The sequence below is a fragment of the Cajanus cajan genome, chromosome 1, assembly GCF_000230855.2.
Source record: "Cajanus cajan strain Asha chromosome 1, NIPB_CcT2T_4, whole genome shotgun sequence".
In the NCBI taxonomy this organism is placed as follows: Eukaryota; Viridiplantae; Streptophyta; class Magnoliopsida; order Fabales; family Fabaceae; genus Cajanus; species Cajanus cajan.
Genome location: NC_138517.1, coordinates 91,169,911 through 91,184,800, shown reverse-complemented (window position 1 = coordinate 91,184,800; position 14,890 = coordinate 91,169,911). Strand labels below are relative to the sequence as shown.

The following is a 14,890-nucleotide window of genomic DNA, read 5'->3' as shown; positions in this document are numbered from 1 at the left end:
GTGTTTGTGATGATATTAAAAATGTTGATGCCTTTTAAAGAATGCTAGTTATGAAATTTAAAGAACGCCGCGAATATCTTGATTTATAAAATTTAGATGGCCACGTTTGTGCTGTTTCCCCCCACATGATCTCCATAAGAAGGCTTTATTAATGTAATGAAAATTAGGAAGCACGATATTTCAGTTTTTTTAACACACGCTTTTCATTTTTAAAATTTATTGAAAATTATAAAATTAAAAAAATTATATTCTATTTAATGATTGTTTTACGTTTTTTATATTTTTTTTTTGAGGAACTTTAATTAAAAAAAGGTGAGTGTACTACAAATAAGATATTTAAAAGTATGATACTAATAGCTGATAAAAATATATATACGTATGATGCTAGTACTCTAATTAATACAATATATATATTATCAATAGGCAATATTCAAATGCGGTGTGCTTTTTTTTAAAGGCATGTGCGTGTGGTTCATATTTTAACCCTTTAGTATTATGAGCTTATTATATTTAAAGACAAGAGAACACGAGGTTTGACTTTTTATTTGATTTCCATATGTTTAATTCGCTAGATTGATAAAAAAAAATGTAGTTAATTTGTAATTGAAATAAAAGACCATCTTCAATATGAAGACTGAAACAAATTGGCATATTAATAAAAAAAATTATATATCAATTAATATTTTGATCATTCGCGCCTCCAATCTGTTTTTCATTTTTTAAAAACGATTTTATTACAAGTTTAGAAAGAAAGAAAAAAATCTCCATTAGAAAATATTTCTTATTTTTAATAAAAAAAAAACTCTCAAAAATCTTTTAAAATTCTATCCAAACAGATTTTTAGATGATAATAAAATAGACACATTTAATCATAAGTACTAAGTTGACCATATGGTTGTAAAGTTTTATTAACAATTTCAATCGTAATAAAAAAATAGCAAATGTTTGGAAATATTAAAACAGTAAACTGAAAATAATAACTCCATGTGATTTACAATGTCAAATTAAAGAATAGTATAATGAAAAACTCAAGATGTGAATTGAATCAGTGTTTTAAAAATTGAATCAGACCGGTTGAATCGGGAATCGATGATCTAGTCAGTATAAATCTTAAGTTGGATTGTTATACATTCGACCGTTTTAAATCAGAGTGAATTGACCAATTTTCCGGTTTAACTAGTAAATTAATGAGTCAAACCGGTTCAACAAAAAAATAATAAATAATTTTTTTTTATGTATTTCTTTATACAAAATAAAAATAAAGATAATTTTAAATAAGATAAAAATTGAAATTTAAGATAAGATATAAATTTATTGAAATTTATAAGTATAAAATATTTTTAACATTAATATTTTTTTAGAAAAATTAATAAATGTCGAGTCATGTGATTTAATTAATAACCCATCAGTTCAATCTTTGATCCACTGACCCAATATCCTAACTAATTTGATGACCGGTCCGATTTTTAAAACTATGAATTGAATGATAGATTTTGTTTATCATTAGTTCCTAATATAAATATTTTTATTCTTCATTTTTTTACCTAATTACAATCTTGTACATATATAATTATTTATGCATATATAAAGTTTTTAACTTTTAAATTTGTAATTTTTTTAAGATGAAACTTCCTAACATTGTACCAGAGCAATAACTAGCTCAATTAAAAGAATAAAAAAAACAAATACTTTATAAAAATAAGATATATCTAATAGAAGGATAAAAAAAACAAAATAACATTGAATTTTGTAAAGTTTAAATGATATAGCAGAGTGAATATCTATATAGAACATGAGTTAAGTTAAACATCGAAAGTTCAAAAAGAAGATAAATAATCTTCAAAAGTGTTTTTTTTTCTTCTTTTCTTGAGGACTTCAATCTTCAAAAGTTAAGACAATAACTTAGAAAAATAAAGGACACATTCATTTGATTTAAACCCTTAGAATTAACTTTTGCAGCAATCTAACCTTTAGAAGACTCAGACTAAGTTGTTAATGCAGGATTTTTTTTTATACAAGAAATGCAATATTCTAAACCTGGTATTGGGAAAAATTGAATTATTTCACACTACAACTTGAAAAATAATATGCTTCCGTAAGAGTGATGTAATTGCTAACGATATTAGTTTAAATATGGCGAGTCTTTAATATATGGTTAATTGTTAAACCACATTGAGAATATCTTTGATACCTACTTTATTAGCAATATTGATATTGATTACACTTCAAAACTACAAACCTTTCTAATAATAGAAAGATTATTCAGCTTTTATTTGAATGTAAAAGATAATTCTATTAACTCTTATAAGAGAAATAAACTAATAAAAAAAAGTAAGAGTTAAAATAAAATTTAGAGTATTTGATTTAAGAGAAATTGATAATAAATAAAGAAACTATAATATCATGTATGTTTAGTAAGATGGTAAAAATAAATAATAAACAGTATATGGAAATAGAGAAAAGACAAAAATAATAAATAAGAAAGAAATAGAAAAATAAAATAAAATTAACTTTAATTATTTATTTTATTTTAAACGAATAAATCAAAATATTCAATAGATAAAAAAAATTATATTTAGTTATGCATAATGTAATAAAGTAAAAAATAAAATTGAAATCATTGTATGTACATAAAAAGAAATTTAACCGATTAAATATAAGTTTAATCAATTGAATTTAATTTTACAGCGTATTTTTATTTTTATTTTTTTCCTCTCGACTCGACGATGAAATAAAAAGTGATGGATCATTTTTCTATTCTCCCATTTAATTTTCTACCAAACACACTCGCTTTGTATATTTTCTCATCTTCTTACCTATTCTCTCTTATTTCATCTATATCAAATGGAGCCTTCACATGCCTTATCCTTAGTTCGGGGTGAAGATGAGGATAATTCACTATACTTCAAAATCGTTTTGTTATCATACATAAACTTATCAAATTTTTATTCATTTTATTGGGATTGAATTTAAGTCCTAATTTTTTCATTGAATGAAATGATAACAAATCAAATATTTTTAATATATTAAATATGAGTATAAATGTTTATGTTAAATTTTAAGTCAGTCTACTGAAATATATATTTTCATTTAAAAATTTTAATTTACGATAGTATGCAAATAATTTATCTTATTAAATAATATGAGTTATATAAATAGAATACAATATAAACTTTTTTCAATTTTTTTAATTAAATTAAAATATATCACTAGTTTGACCTAATAATAAAAGGTTTGAATTATAATACTACGAGTATGATTAAAATTGAATCTTGGTATTGTTGTTGTAATTCTTTCAAATAAAAAATATTAAATGAATTTTTGAATTTTTTTTCAAAATATAATTTATTTTGTGCTAATATAAAGAGTATATAATTAAGAAGAAGACAAGTATCATACTACCAACATGAATTAGGAACTTTGTGACAAATATTTTCAACCAAGGCATCACGTAATAAAAGTCTAATGAGTTGTCCACATTAATGATTAAAGATGGAGACATAAATATTATAAAATTCTTAAAATTATTTTATCTTAATGTATATATTTACTTAAATCATTTATTGTCCAACTCTAACTTAAATTGCCTTGAGTGTCAATATTGTATGTGTTACACACTATTGCTGAAAAGGAAGTTTGTTATTGAAGAATCAATTCACAAATTTAAACTTGTAAAAGATTAATTTCTCTTGAATATGTGAGAATCAAAGACAAATCTAAGAGGAAACACGGGTCTTGTCTCTTGGCCTTCCTCCTAATTTTTAGGAAAAATTTTATTTTATACTAAACATATGATTATACTAAGGCATTGCTTGAAAAATAATACATATTATTTTTTATTGATGATTTTATGATTTTAAAAAATGATATTCATAAATTAGATAAATAACACAATGTATTTAGTGATTATGATTTAATATCAATTTAAACATATTATTAAAAAAGTATCTCAACCATTTTATTAGTATTCTAGATCTGTTTTTAATGAAAATAATCATGTTCAACATCAGTTTAAAAAATAAGTTTTTGATGTATCAAAATAAGAACATGTTACCTATAATATCTTTAACACTAAAGTAACATGAAAGGAAGTTAAGGATAATCTCATATGAAATATAGAACATTAAAAGTCTCACATTTAATATAATATTTAAATATTGATATTTTTCCACTTAATAAATTAATTTTTTGGTTAAACTTTTCTTATGTACTTAAATTTCAACATAGACGATAGCTTATGCTTTTTTATTTGTGATTTTATTTTTGGCCGCTTACCTCATGGGTGATGTAATCCACATGGGTGGTTATCACTTATCATGAAGTATTTATTTATGAATCAGTGTTAAATATTTGGCTCTTAAGACTTGATTTTAAGTTATTATATCATTGCTTAATTAACTTTTATGCCGATATACTTGGATAAAAAAATCAAACTCAAAATAAAACGTGTATTTTGTTTTATCTTGTCCTCATTCTGATCCTTCTTAACAAAAGCTAGTAACTCCCCCCTGTGTGAAATGATTCACTCTTCAGGGAAAAAAAAAACATAATACTATTAAACGAACATCAAAGGTTGAAAACAACGTAGTTAGGTTTGTGAATTCCTGTCTGATTGCATTTGACTTTCTCGGTTTTTCCATTGAAAAATGCAGTATGCATGGTCCACAAAAACAGTAAGGGTAAATCTGGGAATCCCAAACATTATAAGGGCATTTCCGTAATTCTCACGACTCATTGCTTCCAAGGAGTTCCTCCGTTGCTTCATGCTTCATGCTTCATTCCAGAGGTCACCGAACAAAAGCGTTAACGCTTCGCTCTGACTCTCCCACGTCATCCACTAGAACCTGAAACTTTCTTTATCTCAATCGCGCGAGTACTAAATCACTCCAACTCTCCCTCTTTCGCCATCACGTGTTGCACTATCCGTTATACGTCAGCTTCGGGAATGCCCTACCCCTACCCCTACGCCACTCGACGAGGCTGGATTGCGTGGCACTCGTACAACGATGTCATGCATTGGTTACAGTGGTTTGGCAAGTAGCAGAACATTTCTCTTTCGAATATAAAAAAAATAAAAAGAAAAAGAGCTCAAGCGTGTTAACTGTTAAGGCGAGGGAACGCACGTGCGTGGGAACTCGATTTCAACCATAAAAACCGCTGAAGGAGGGGCCCACAAATTTAGCGGCCCCCGTGTCCGTGTGGCATACGTGGAGACCATCTACATTCAAAAACGAATGTAGACTCGTACATGTCCACATACTATGTGCCATGTGTTACCATCTTAATGATTAAAATTAATTATTGTGTTGTTCCTCGCATGGTGGACCTCAAATTTCCTGCATGATCTCAGTCTTTTTTATTTGAAAATAGTTATAGTAATATAATTATGAAGAACAATGACGATCACTAACAAGGGATGTTCTATGCTTGGCTGCAAGAGAATGTTGGAGTGGAATTAACATTCTATTTCCTCCAACCAACTTTATCATGTCAAGAAACCAACAAGTTACGGTATTTTGTAATTAATTCACCATCTTTGCATAAAATATATTGAATCTACTAGATATGCATTAGATAAAAAATGATAATTTCAACTTAGATTAGAATTAGTAAGTTTACACGTAAAGAATGATGTTAATAATTTATTTAACTAGTTTAATACAACATGACACGACTACTTTGCCAGTCTTTATAAGAACTCTACTATTTGCTAGTCTTTTATCTTTGTAAGCTAAACTAAAGCTCCGTTTAATATATACTAACGTATAATATAAAGGCAACCACTACATGATTAATCTACAAGTCATTATTTTTCACTTTTATATTATTTGCTAAACTATAAATAGTACAAATAATATATATTATAATTTACTATAATATTTTTTAATATTAATTATCTTATTAAATTTTTATTAATTATATTAATAAAGTGATGATAATGATAATAACAATAATAATAATAATAACAATAGTAATAATATCAAAGTAATACAATAATAGATAATAGTAACGACAATGATTATATGTAACGATCGATAATGGTAGGTGAAATTAATCATAGTCATAGACAAATAGAGTGATGTGGTATTGATAGTGCAATTATTTAAAACTATTTGGAAATTATTGTATTTCTTTTAAAAAATAATTTAGTTTATTTTTTTCTTTTTTATTTTACTGTAAATATCAAACACTCTTTTGACTATATTATCACCTTTTATTTTATTTTTATTGTGTTTAAAAATAGAGAGACGCACATAATGCTTATTTCTAATTAGTAATAATGATAGAAAAAATAATTAAATTATAAATAAATAAATATAAATTAATAAATAAGTTCATAGTAAAATATAATGATGTAAGTTTTTTGGTGAGACCTATTAGAAACACTCAAAGAGAGTTGTTCCATTACAGAGATGAAGTACTTGAAAGTACTTGTATGAGGAAGAGTAAAAACGAGTGATATGTATATGTGAATCCCATCGGAAACACTCAAATAGAGTTGCTCCATTGTAGATGCTTTAAGATGTGTAAACATCTTTTTGCAATAGTAACATAGATTGCTTTATTTTATTTCAATTTTTAAAATTCAGATGAGATAAAATACAAATGTATATTTAGCATTTGTAAGATTGTAAGAGTTGAATAGGACGAACTTTAGGTACATGTACTAGAGGCATTTGAATGCTGGTTTTATGGATGGGTAGGGTTGGTGAGCATTCTTGAATAGCCTGGAAGAAAAATGCGTTGTGGTAGGTTGCTGTTGGATGGATCTTTGATTAGTATAAGAATAAGGCCTCACCTAACTTCACTTGGGCCTTCTCTAAGCCTTACCCAGCTCTAGTAAACCCCTACTCAATATGTGCCATGTCTTTTTCAACCAATACTTTATTGTTCCTTCACATTATTGATTTCATTTTTTTAAAATAAATTCCATTAATTTAATTCCCACAAATGAAAGTGCTCTGAATTGAATTTTATAGAAAATTGCATTAATTTAGCATCGTAATGATACAAAATATCACTAATATATGAAGAAATTAATATATATTTTTTATAGCTAGAAAACTAAACTGATGTGAATTAATTTAAAAGATTAAAGTAATATTATTAGGGGTGTAGCGCGGTGAAGATTGGCTTGTGAATCATATAATCTCATCTGGACTTAAATTTAAAAGAATTTGTTTTAGCTAATCCATCATTTTTGGAACTGGTTTAATTCAGATTTTGGATTGAAAAAATTTAAAATCAAAACACCCGCCTCAACGTTGAACCTGTATTATTTAAACTGAATAATATAATCTATCGTTTTTAATATATTTTTTTAAAATAAAACATATTTAAAGATAGTGACAAATCCATAAATTTTAGATAGTAGGGATAATATTTATCATATATTTATAATATTAAAAAATTTATATATAATTTTTAAAAATATAAATATACATAATAATCACTTTTCACAGCCTTTTATATCTACAAATACAGTTATGAATGATAATAAACTAAGTCAGACTATGTTATATTATAAGTTAGTAGGTTTGAATATACCTTTCTTTAAAAATATATATTCTAAATATAACTTATTTATTTTTCATTGATATTTTTTAAATGTTTGGTTAGAACTACAATTTTAAATACCTACTTTATAATAATTTAACATTGATAAAAATATAAAAAATATATGGTAAATTGTATAAAAAAAAAACAAGTTTAATTTATTTATGATATAAACATATTTTTAATATCTAATATAAATTTTTAGATGACAATTTATTTAAAACATATTTTATAATAAAAATTCTAAATAAAACATAATTTTTTCAATCTTTCTTATTTTGATTTTTTTAATCAATGTATACAATCTTACAATCTTTACCGTACAATAAATAGAAAGTACAAAAGATAAACATGCATGTTGTAAATTTTATTTTATCAAAAATTAAAATTTTTAATATATTACATCATGTATGTGAGCATTAATATATATATATATATCATAAGTAGACTCTTTAACAAAAATTGATTTGTTATTAAAGAATATTCTTTATCACATATGATAATTGATATTTTGCGAAAGTTTGATAAATATCAAATAAATAAACTTCTATTTCAAATTTATATTTTATACACATTAATTTAAAATATATATATATATATATATATATTATTTTATTAGAATATAACTTTTTTTTAGATAAAAAAAATATAAAATGGCAGTGGGATTAAGTACCCCACTGTCCTCCATATAAATCTATCTCTGTTTAAAGATATAATATCGCTAAATTCAAATCAAAGCATATCTAATTGGATTAATTCAACTCAATTTAATTGACAAAAAATTTTCAAACTCCCAAAACATTTTCTTAAAAAAGATTTAAATTTCTTTTATCTTTGGACTTAACTAAATCCAATTAACCAACTTAATCCGATTATACTTCTATATATTAATTTATGCGTTTGATAGATTTGTGATGAAGAAATAACTGTGTTGAAAATGTCAAAAATAAGGAAGATAAGTGACATGCAAGAAAATTACAATAATCTTGTGAAAAAGTGAGGAGATTAATTATTTTTCTTAATCTATGTGTTATAACGTTAAATAAATAAAAAAGGATAAAGTATCTTCAAAAGATATTGCATGGATATTCTTTTGACTTCTAATTTTAAATGTTGAGTTTGAGTTTTGTTGTGATTTTTCATTACATATGTCATTATTCTTGCTTCAATTGCATCTTGATGGGAGAGCAAAGAATATCAAACAATTTCCTAAAATTTTTGTCGTCGAAATATTGTTCCAAGCCGAAATACTTGCACATTTTTAACCAAAGTTCAGAAGTAGGTTTTGATAGAGCAGCTTTTGCAAAATACAACGTTGCTTGGGCTGTTTTGTTTTATTTTGGGCTATTCAGCGGCGTGGTGTACTCATTCAGGCAAAGTGGTATCATATGTGTCATTCAATTAGTTTCATAATATATTTCGCTTTCATGGCTACTATAGCTAAGGAATGTTTCTTTTTGTTCCTATTCAATTTGACATTTTCACGATATTTTTATTTCAACTCAATTCCATTTATTCATATATATATATATATATATATATATATATATATAATATTATTATGTATAGTTAAATTATAAAATATTATAGAAGCTAGCCTGTTAGTGCAAACACACAGAAGAGCCTCAAAACCTTATGAACTTTAATTCTCAAATTCCACAAGTCATACACTTTTTATTTCTAATTATAAAAAATAATTATCTACTTTAAAATATATTAATTGCTTTTTTTCTTTTATATTCTCATGCAAGTAGATAATTATTTATCTATTGACGAAATAAATTACATTAATTGATGAAAAAGTTATTTCTTTAATTAGGTGTAATATCATTTAATATAACCATTATTTAATACAATTACAATCAATCAATTTTGAAATAGTGTTTTTAGAATAAAATTTAATTCGTTGACACCATTAATAAAATTTAACTATCTTAACTGTTTATTTTTATTTTTATTGATTCTGATTAATTAATTAATTATTTCTTATTTATAATACATTATAAGCGCATTCAAATATATTTTAATTAAAAAAGTGCTTTAATGAACAATTATGTTGCGAGAATTGTTAAAATAAATTATTTTAAGATTAATTTGAAATCCAAGTTCTATCTCAGGCTCATTGTGTGAGGTCAACGGAGTTACATGCTTATAAGATTAATTTGATTAATAAAGATTTTTACCTTACCAATAAATAAATAAATAAAATTTTTAGTATAATTTGAAATTAATGATTAAAAAAATTAAAAGATTATGGTAATACACTAATACTGTATATGGTGAAGAAAAATTATGGTATTATAATTTGGTTGTGAGTTGTGAAGTTGGGCGGAAAAACGATGAGTGTGATTTCCAAAGATAAAATAAATAAAAAGAAGAGAAGAGAAGAGAGAAATAGAAAGCAGTAGCAGCGTCCAGGTTCATCCCCTTCCTCCGCCCGATCCCAATCCCAATTAGGGTTAGGTTAGGGCTTTCAACTCAATCACCTTCTCGTCTTCTTCTTCTTCCTTCTCCAATCGCAACCCCTCTCTCTCTCTCTCTCTCTCTCATCCTTCTTCTCACCCATTAATCCATTAATTAACCAATCCCATGGACCTCTCTCACCCTCAATCCAACTTATCCCTCGGCTTCTCCTCCTCCCACGCCTCACCGCCGCGCCGCCCAGACCCTCCGGTCCAGCTCAACCTCCTAGAGCCGCCGCCGCCGCCGGACAACGGCGCCCTCGAAGTGGAATCATCCTCCGACGACGACAAAGAGGTCGAAGAGTTTCGCATTCTAGGCCACTCAATGTGCCTGAAGAGGCGAAGAGACTCCGACTCCTCATCCTCCTCCTCCACGAAGCGACCCTCCGTCGACCCCGATCTCGACGCGCGCCGCGCCGCCGTCCGCGCCTGGGGGTGCCAGCCCCTGGCCGTCGCGGACCCCGACCTCCACGAGATAATGGAGCACGAGAAGAAGCGCCAATTTCGCGGCATCGAGTTGATAGCGTCCGAGAATTTCGTGTGCAGGGCGGTGATGGAAGCGCTGGGAAGCCACCTCACGAACAAGTACTCCGAGGGAATGCCCGGCGGCCGCTACTACGGCGGGAATCAGTACATCGACGAGATAGAAACGCTCTGCTGCGAACGCGCGTTGGCTGCGTTTAGTCTGGACCCCAAGTGTTGGGGGGTTAACGTGCAACCCTATTCCTGCACCTCTGCCAATTTCGCCGTCTACACGGGGTTGTTGCTTCCCGGTGATCGTATCATGGGCTTGGATACCCCTTCTGGAGGGAACACCAGTCACGGCTACTACACTCCCAATGGGAAGAAAGTTTCCGGGGCTTCCATTTTCTTCGAGAGTTTGCCCTACAAGGTCAACCCTCAAACGGGTTACATTGATTACGATAAGCTTGAGGAGAGGGCGCTTGATTTTCGCCCCAAGATACTTATTTGCGGTGGGAGTTCTTACCCTCGCGAGTGGGATTATGCTAGGTTTAGGCACATTGCGGATAAGTGTGGAGCTGTCTTGTTGTGTGACATGGCGCAGATAAGTGGCATTATTGCGGCTAAGGTCTGAATTTTCTTCCTCCTCTCGTCCTACTCTTTAAGTGAATGAGTGAATCCTTTTTTGTTTATGTATATGTTGATCATTGTTGCTCTGCTTCTGAAAATTAGCTCACAGTTTGTGTTGATGGGTTGTTGCGATTATTATGACTTTTGCCAATTTTTCTGTTCCATTTCACCTTAAGCAGCAGAGGTCTTGTTTTTGTGAATGTGAATAGAAGCCCTACTTTGTGTTCTTGCTGCTACGGCTCTCCTACTTTGTTGTATTGTCCGAACAAGATATAAACTTTTGCACATTAACTGTTTACTAGTGTTACATGATACTAAGGTCTTAAAACAATGATTTCAACTTTTTGAGGACGAAAATCAAATTAATTTTAGGTTTAGTTACCATTTTTGTCCCTATAATTTCATAATCTTTACTTTTTAGTCTCTTTAGTGAAAAACATCTCGTTTTAGTGTCTATGCATACCATTTTTGTTCCCTTTTTAGTCCTTATTGTTTATTGTTATAGGAACTAAAAGGAAAAGTTTATGCAATTATAGAGACTAAAAAAGAAAGTAGTTGCAACTATAGGGACATAAAAGGGAAAGTTTATGTGACTATAGGGACTAAAGTAGAAAAAAATGGCATGAATAGAGACTAAAATGAAAAATTGTTAATTATAGAGATTAAAAGGTAAAGTTTATGAAACTATGGAGACTAAAAAGGTAATTAAGCCTTAATTTTATAAGGATTAAAATAAAACTCACTCATTTTATAGGAACTACAAGTGTATATAAGCCTCGAATCAAATGTCTTTTTTGCATTTTTCAACTTAATGCGGCATTCACAGATACGGCTTGTTTAAGTTGACAGACCAATACCCAATAATTGATTAGCATTCAATTTTGAAGCAACGCTCATTATTTGTCTTAACCTTATGGTATTTTTGTCTTTGCAGGAGTGTGTGAATCCTTTTGACTACTGTGATGTTGTTACTTCAACAACTCACAAGAGTCTTCGAGGCCCAAGGGGAGGCATAATATTTTATCGGAAAGGTCCAAAGCCGAGGAAAAGAGGGATACTTCTAAGCCAGGGACATGAAAGTGATCAATATGACTTTGAAGAAAAGATAAATTTTGCTGTTTTTCCATCATTGCAAGGGGGACCGCACAATAACCACATTGCTGCACTTGCTATAGCTTTAAAACAAGTAGCTACTCCTGAGTACAAGGCATACATGCAGCAGGTGAAGAGGAATGCTCAAGCTTTAGCATGTGCTTTACAGAGAAGAAAATGCCGTTTAGTAACTGGGGGTACAGACAACCATTTATTACTCTGGGATTTAAGGCCCCTGGGATTGACAGGTATTGTACAAGCATGTCATATTTTTATGATATATTGATAATTGCTTTTCTAATTGTTTAATACTTTAATGTCTCTGTCAAATAGAATCAACTAGTTTGCATGTTGGCTGCACATTGCATTGACTATGTTTATGTCTAGTCTAAACCTTTAGATTCTTTGACGTTTAATGTCTTCACATTTACATTTCTAGATGGGCATATGGGTTTTAATAGAAAGAGTAGGGGCTGCCTGAATGGGTTGGCCCCCAAAAGACCGAGGTGTGTAGCAGGTCAGGTGCTTCATTGAGACAAGGTGGCCAATGAAATATGATTGAAATTTAAGTCAATTATTATAATGATCAATTCTTATCTAACCAGAGGTGGTTTGCTACATGGATCAAACAACACCATCAGTCTCTAAAGAAAGGAAATTTGGGGAAAACCATTGATGGCAATGTATTTTGCTATGATATTTCCCAATATATTCTGTGGTCCACCTTACCCATTTTAATTGTATTATCTTACATACATTTGATGCACTTTTCTTAGAAGCACTTTCATTGGTGTTTTTCTCACACCTGTTGATTCCATCTTAGGGAATTCTTTAATTTAATTTTCCTCAGTTGGTTAAACTTGAAATTTCTCTTTGATACATTTGTTCTGGATACATTTTCTTAAGTATTAGCAAATCCACTGTTGCATTCTCATCTATATTTATGTATTTTAACTTTTTTAGACACTTCACTACCCAAATTCATTTATTAATAGAACATTATTGATGTTATTAATAGATCTCTTTTAGGTCTCTTTTGAGTTTGATCAGCACTTTGTGATCTCATATTATGCTTGAATCCTGTGTTCCAAGCTGAGCAATTAATGAAATTTGATTATCTTATTTTTGTATACGTTATCAAGCTCTAACCTTTTTTTTTTTGCTTGTAGGTAAATTTTATGAGAAGGTCTGTGAAGCATGTCATATTACCTTGAATAAAATTGCTATTTTTGGCGACAATGGAGCTATAATTCCTGGAGGTGTAAGAATAGGTGAGTAATAGTTTATTATGCTGGAACCTTATGCTTTGCATGCTTGGAATATTTAATTGGCTGTACTTTCTAGCGAGACAGATTTTTTATGCTGTATTCTTACGCAGGTACCCCTGCCATGACATCAAGAGGATGTATGGAGGCTGATTTTGAGACGATGGCTGAATTTCTATTTAGAGCTGCACAAATTGCAAGCATACTCCAGAGGGAGCATGGGAAATTGCAGAAGACAACATTGAAGGTACTTGAGAGCCAGAGGGACATTGTTGAGCTCCGGGCACGGGTTGAAGCTTTTGCTACTCAGTTTGCCATGCCGGGTTTTGACATTTGAACATGATATGGCTGGTGGATTGCCGTTATTGATTAATTATATATGCTACACTGGCGGGTCGTCGTGCCTGCTTTTTTGTCGCCTGCTTTTTACAAAAAAGCACTTGTCCATATATTTTGCGGAGCTTCTGTCCTCTCTGCATTGTATGCAGTTGTCAGGTTTTCACATGTTGCAGTGAGTTGCAATCTGGTACATGACAGTACGGAGTAGGTACTACCGTAGTGTTGTTGAGGTTTCTTTTGGTGATCAAGTATCTTGTTCCTACCTTGGAGGGCGCAACATTCCAGCTGAATGCATCAAGTTGAGTCGTTATAATGGTTGGAACATGGTTTCTTGATCACAACCAATCTGAGTACAGAATTCTTCCGGTGAATCTGCAGAAAATAATTACTCTGATAAAGGTTAGACACCCTGAATTCTTTTAGCTGCTGTTTGATGCTGAAAGCAATATTATTAATCCTATTTTTTGCTATATATTATCCTTTCCTGGGATCTATTTTTGTACTCATTTTCATAAATATCTTGCCGTGTTAATTGTTAAATATATAGGTTGATGTGGTAAATAGTGATTACTTTGTACCCTTGTATTATTTTGCAAAAAATATATATATTTTTTCTTCTCAAGAGAAAGGTTGATTAGAATGAGACATATTTCAGAAGCGCTTGAGTTCATACGCAAGTTTTGTCAGTGCGGCTTGTCTGATCAAAGGAATTAAATCGAGGGGCAGTTACATGGTCCTATATTTATTAAGTTGAATTGAATACACTGCCACTTTGATTTCTTTTTTTTTTTTTTTTTTTTTTTTTTTTTTTTTTTTTTCTTTTTTCCTCCGTTTGAGTAGTTGCTACTTGCTACCAATTGGCTATTGTAATCTCGGGGGATTAAACCGTTTATATTACTTGGTAAAGTAAGAATGTCGCACATCCTGAGATGGGTATCATACAAATGTTATGGAACACAATTTTGGTTACTCTTTCCAAAGTAAATTATCCAATTTGTGTTTTTATTATTGGTTTTTTATTTAATTTTTTAGTTTTTACCTAGCGGGTTTAAAATTATTGTCAATGTTGACTAATAATGTGTT

General features: G+C 29.7%; 1 protein-coding gene across 1 annotated transcript; it reads left to right on the top strand.

Annotated features, from left to right (window-relative positions):
- The first annotated feature begins 9,886 nt into the window (after window positions 1-9,886).
- On the top strand, window positions 9,887-14,629 carry LOC109803560 (serine hydroxymethyltransferase 7). The gene is made up of 4 exons (XM_083067624.1): window positions 9,887-11,109; window positions 12,046-12,451; window positions 13,373-13,474; window positions 13,582-14,629. Exons 1-4 carry the CDS (start codon window positions 10,147-10,149, stop codon window positions 13,803-13,805), a joined length of 1,695 nt encoding a protein of 564 aa, XP_082923750.1. The 5' UTR covers window positions 9,887-10,146; the 3' UTR covers window positions 13,806-14,629.
- Window positions 14,630-14,890: the final 261 nt, after the last annotated feature.

Bases quoted from the DNA above. Each gene is read 5' to 3' on its own strand.
- LOC109803560 (XM_083067624.1), top strand. From the start codon at position 10,147: ATGGACCTCTCTCACCCTCAATCCAACTTATCCCTCGGCTTCTCCTCC. The intron at 12,452-13,372 runs GTATTGTACAAG...TTTTGCTTGTAG, and splicing joins AAGGCCCCTGGGATTGACAG to GTAAATTTTATGAGAAGGTC. The intron at 13,475-13,581 runs GTGAGTAATAGT...ATTCTTACGCAG, and splicing joins TCCTGGAGGTGTAAGAATAG to GTACCCCTGCCATGACATCA.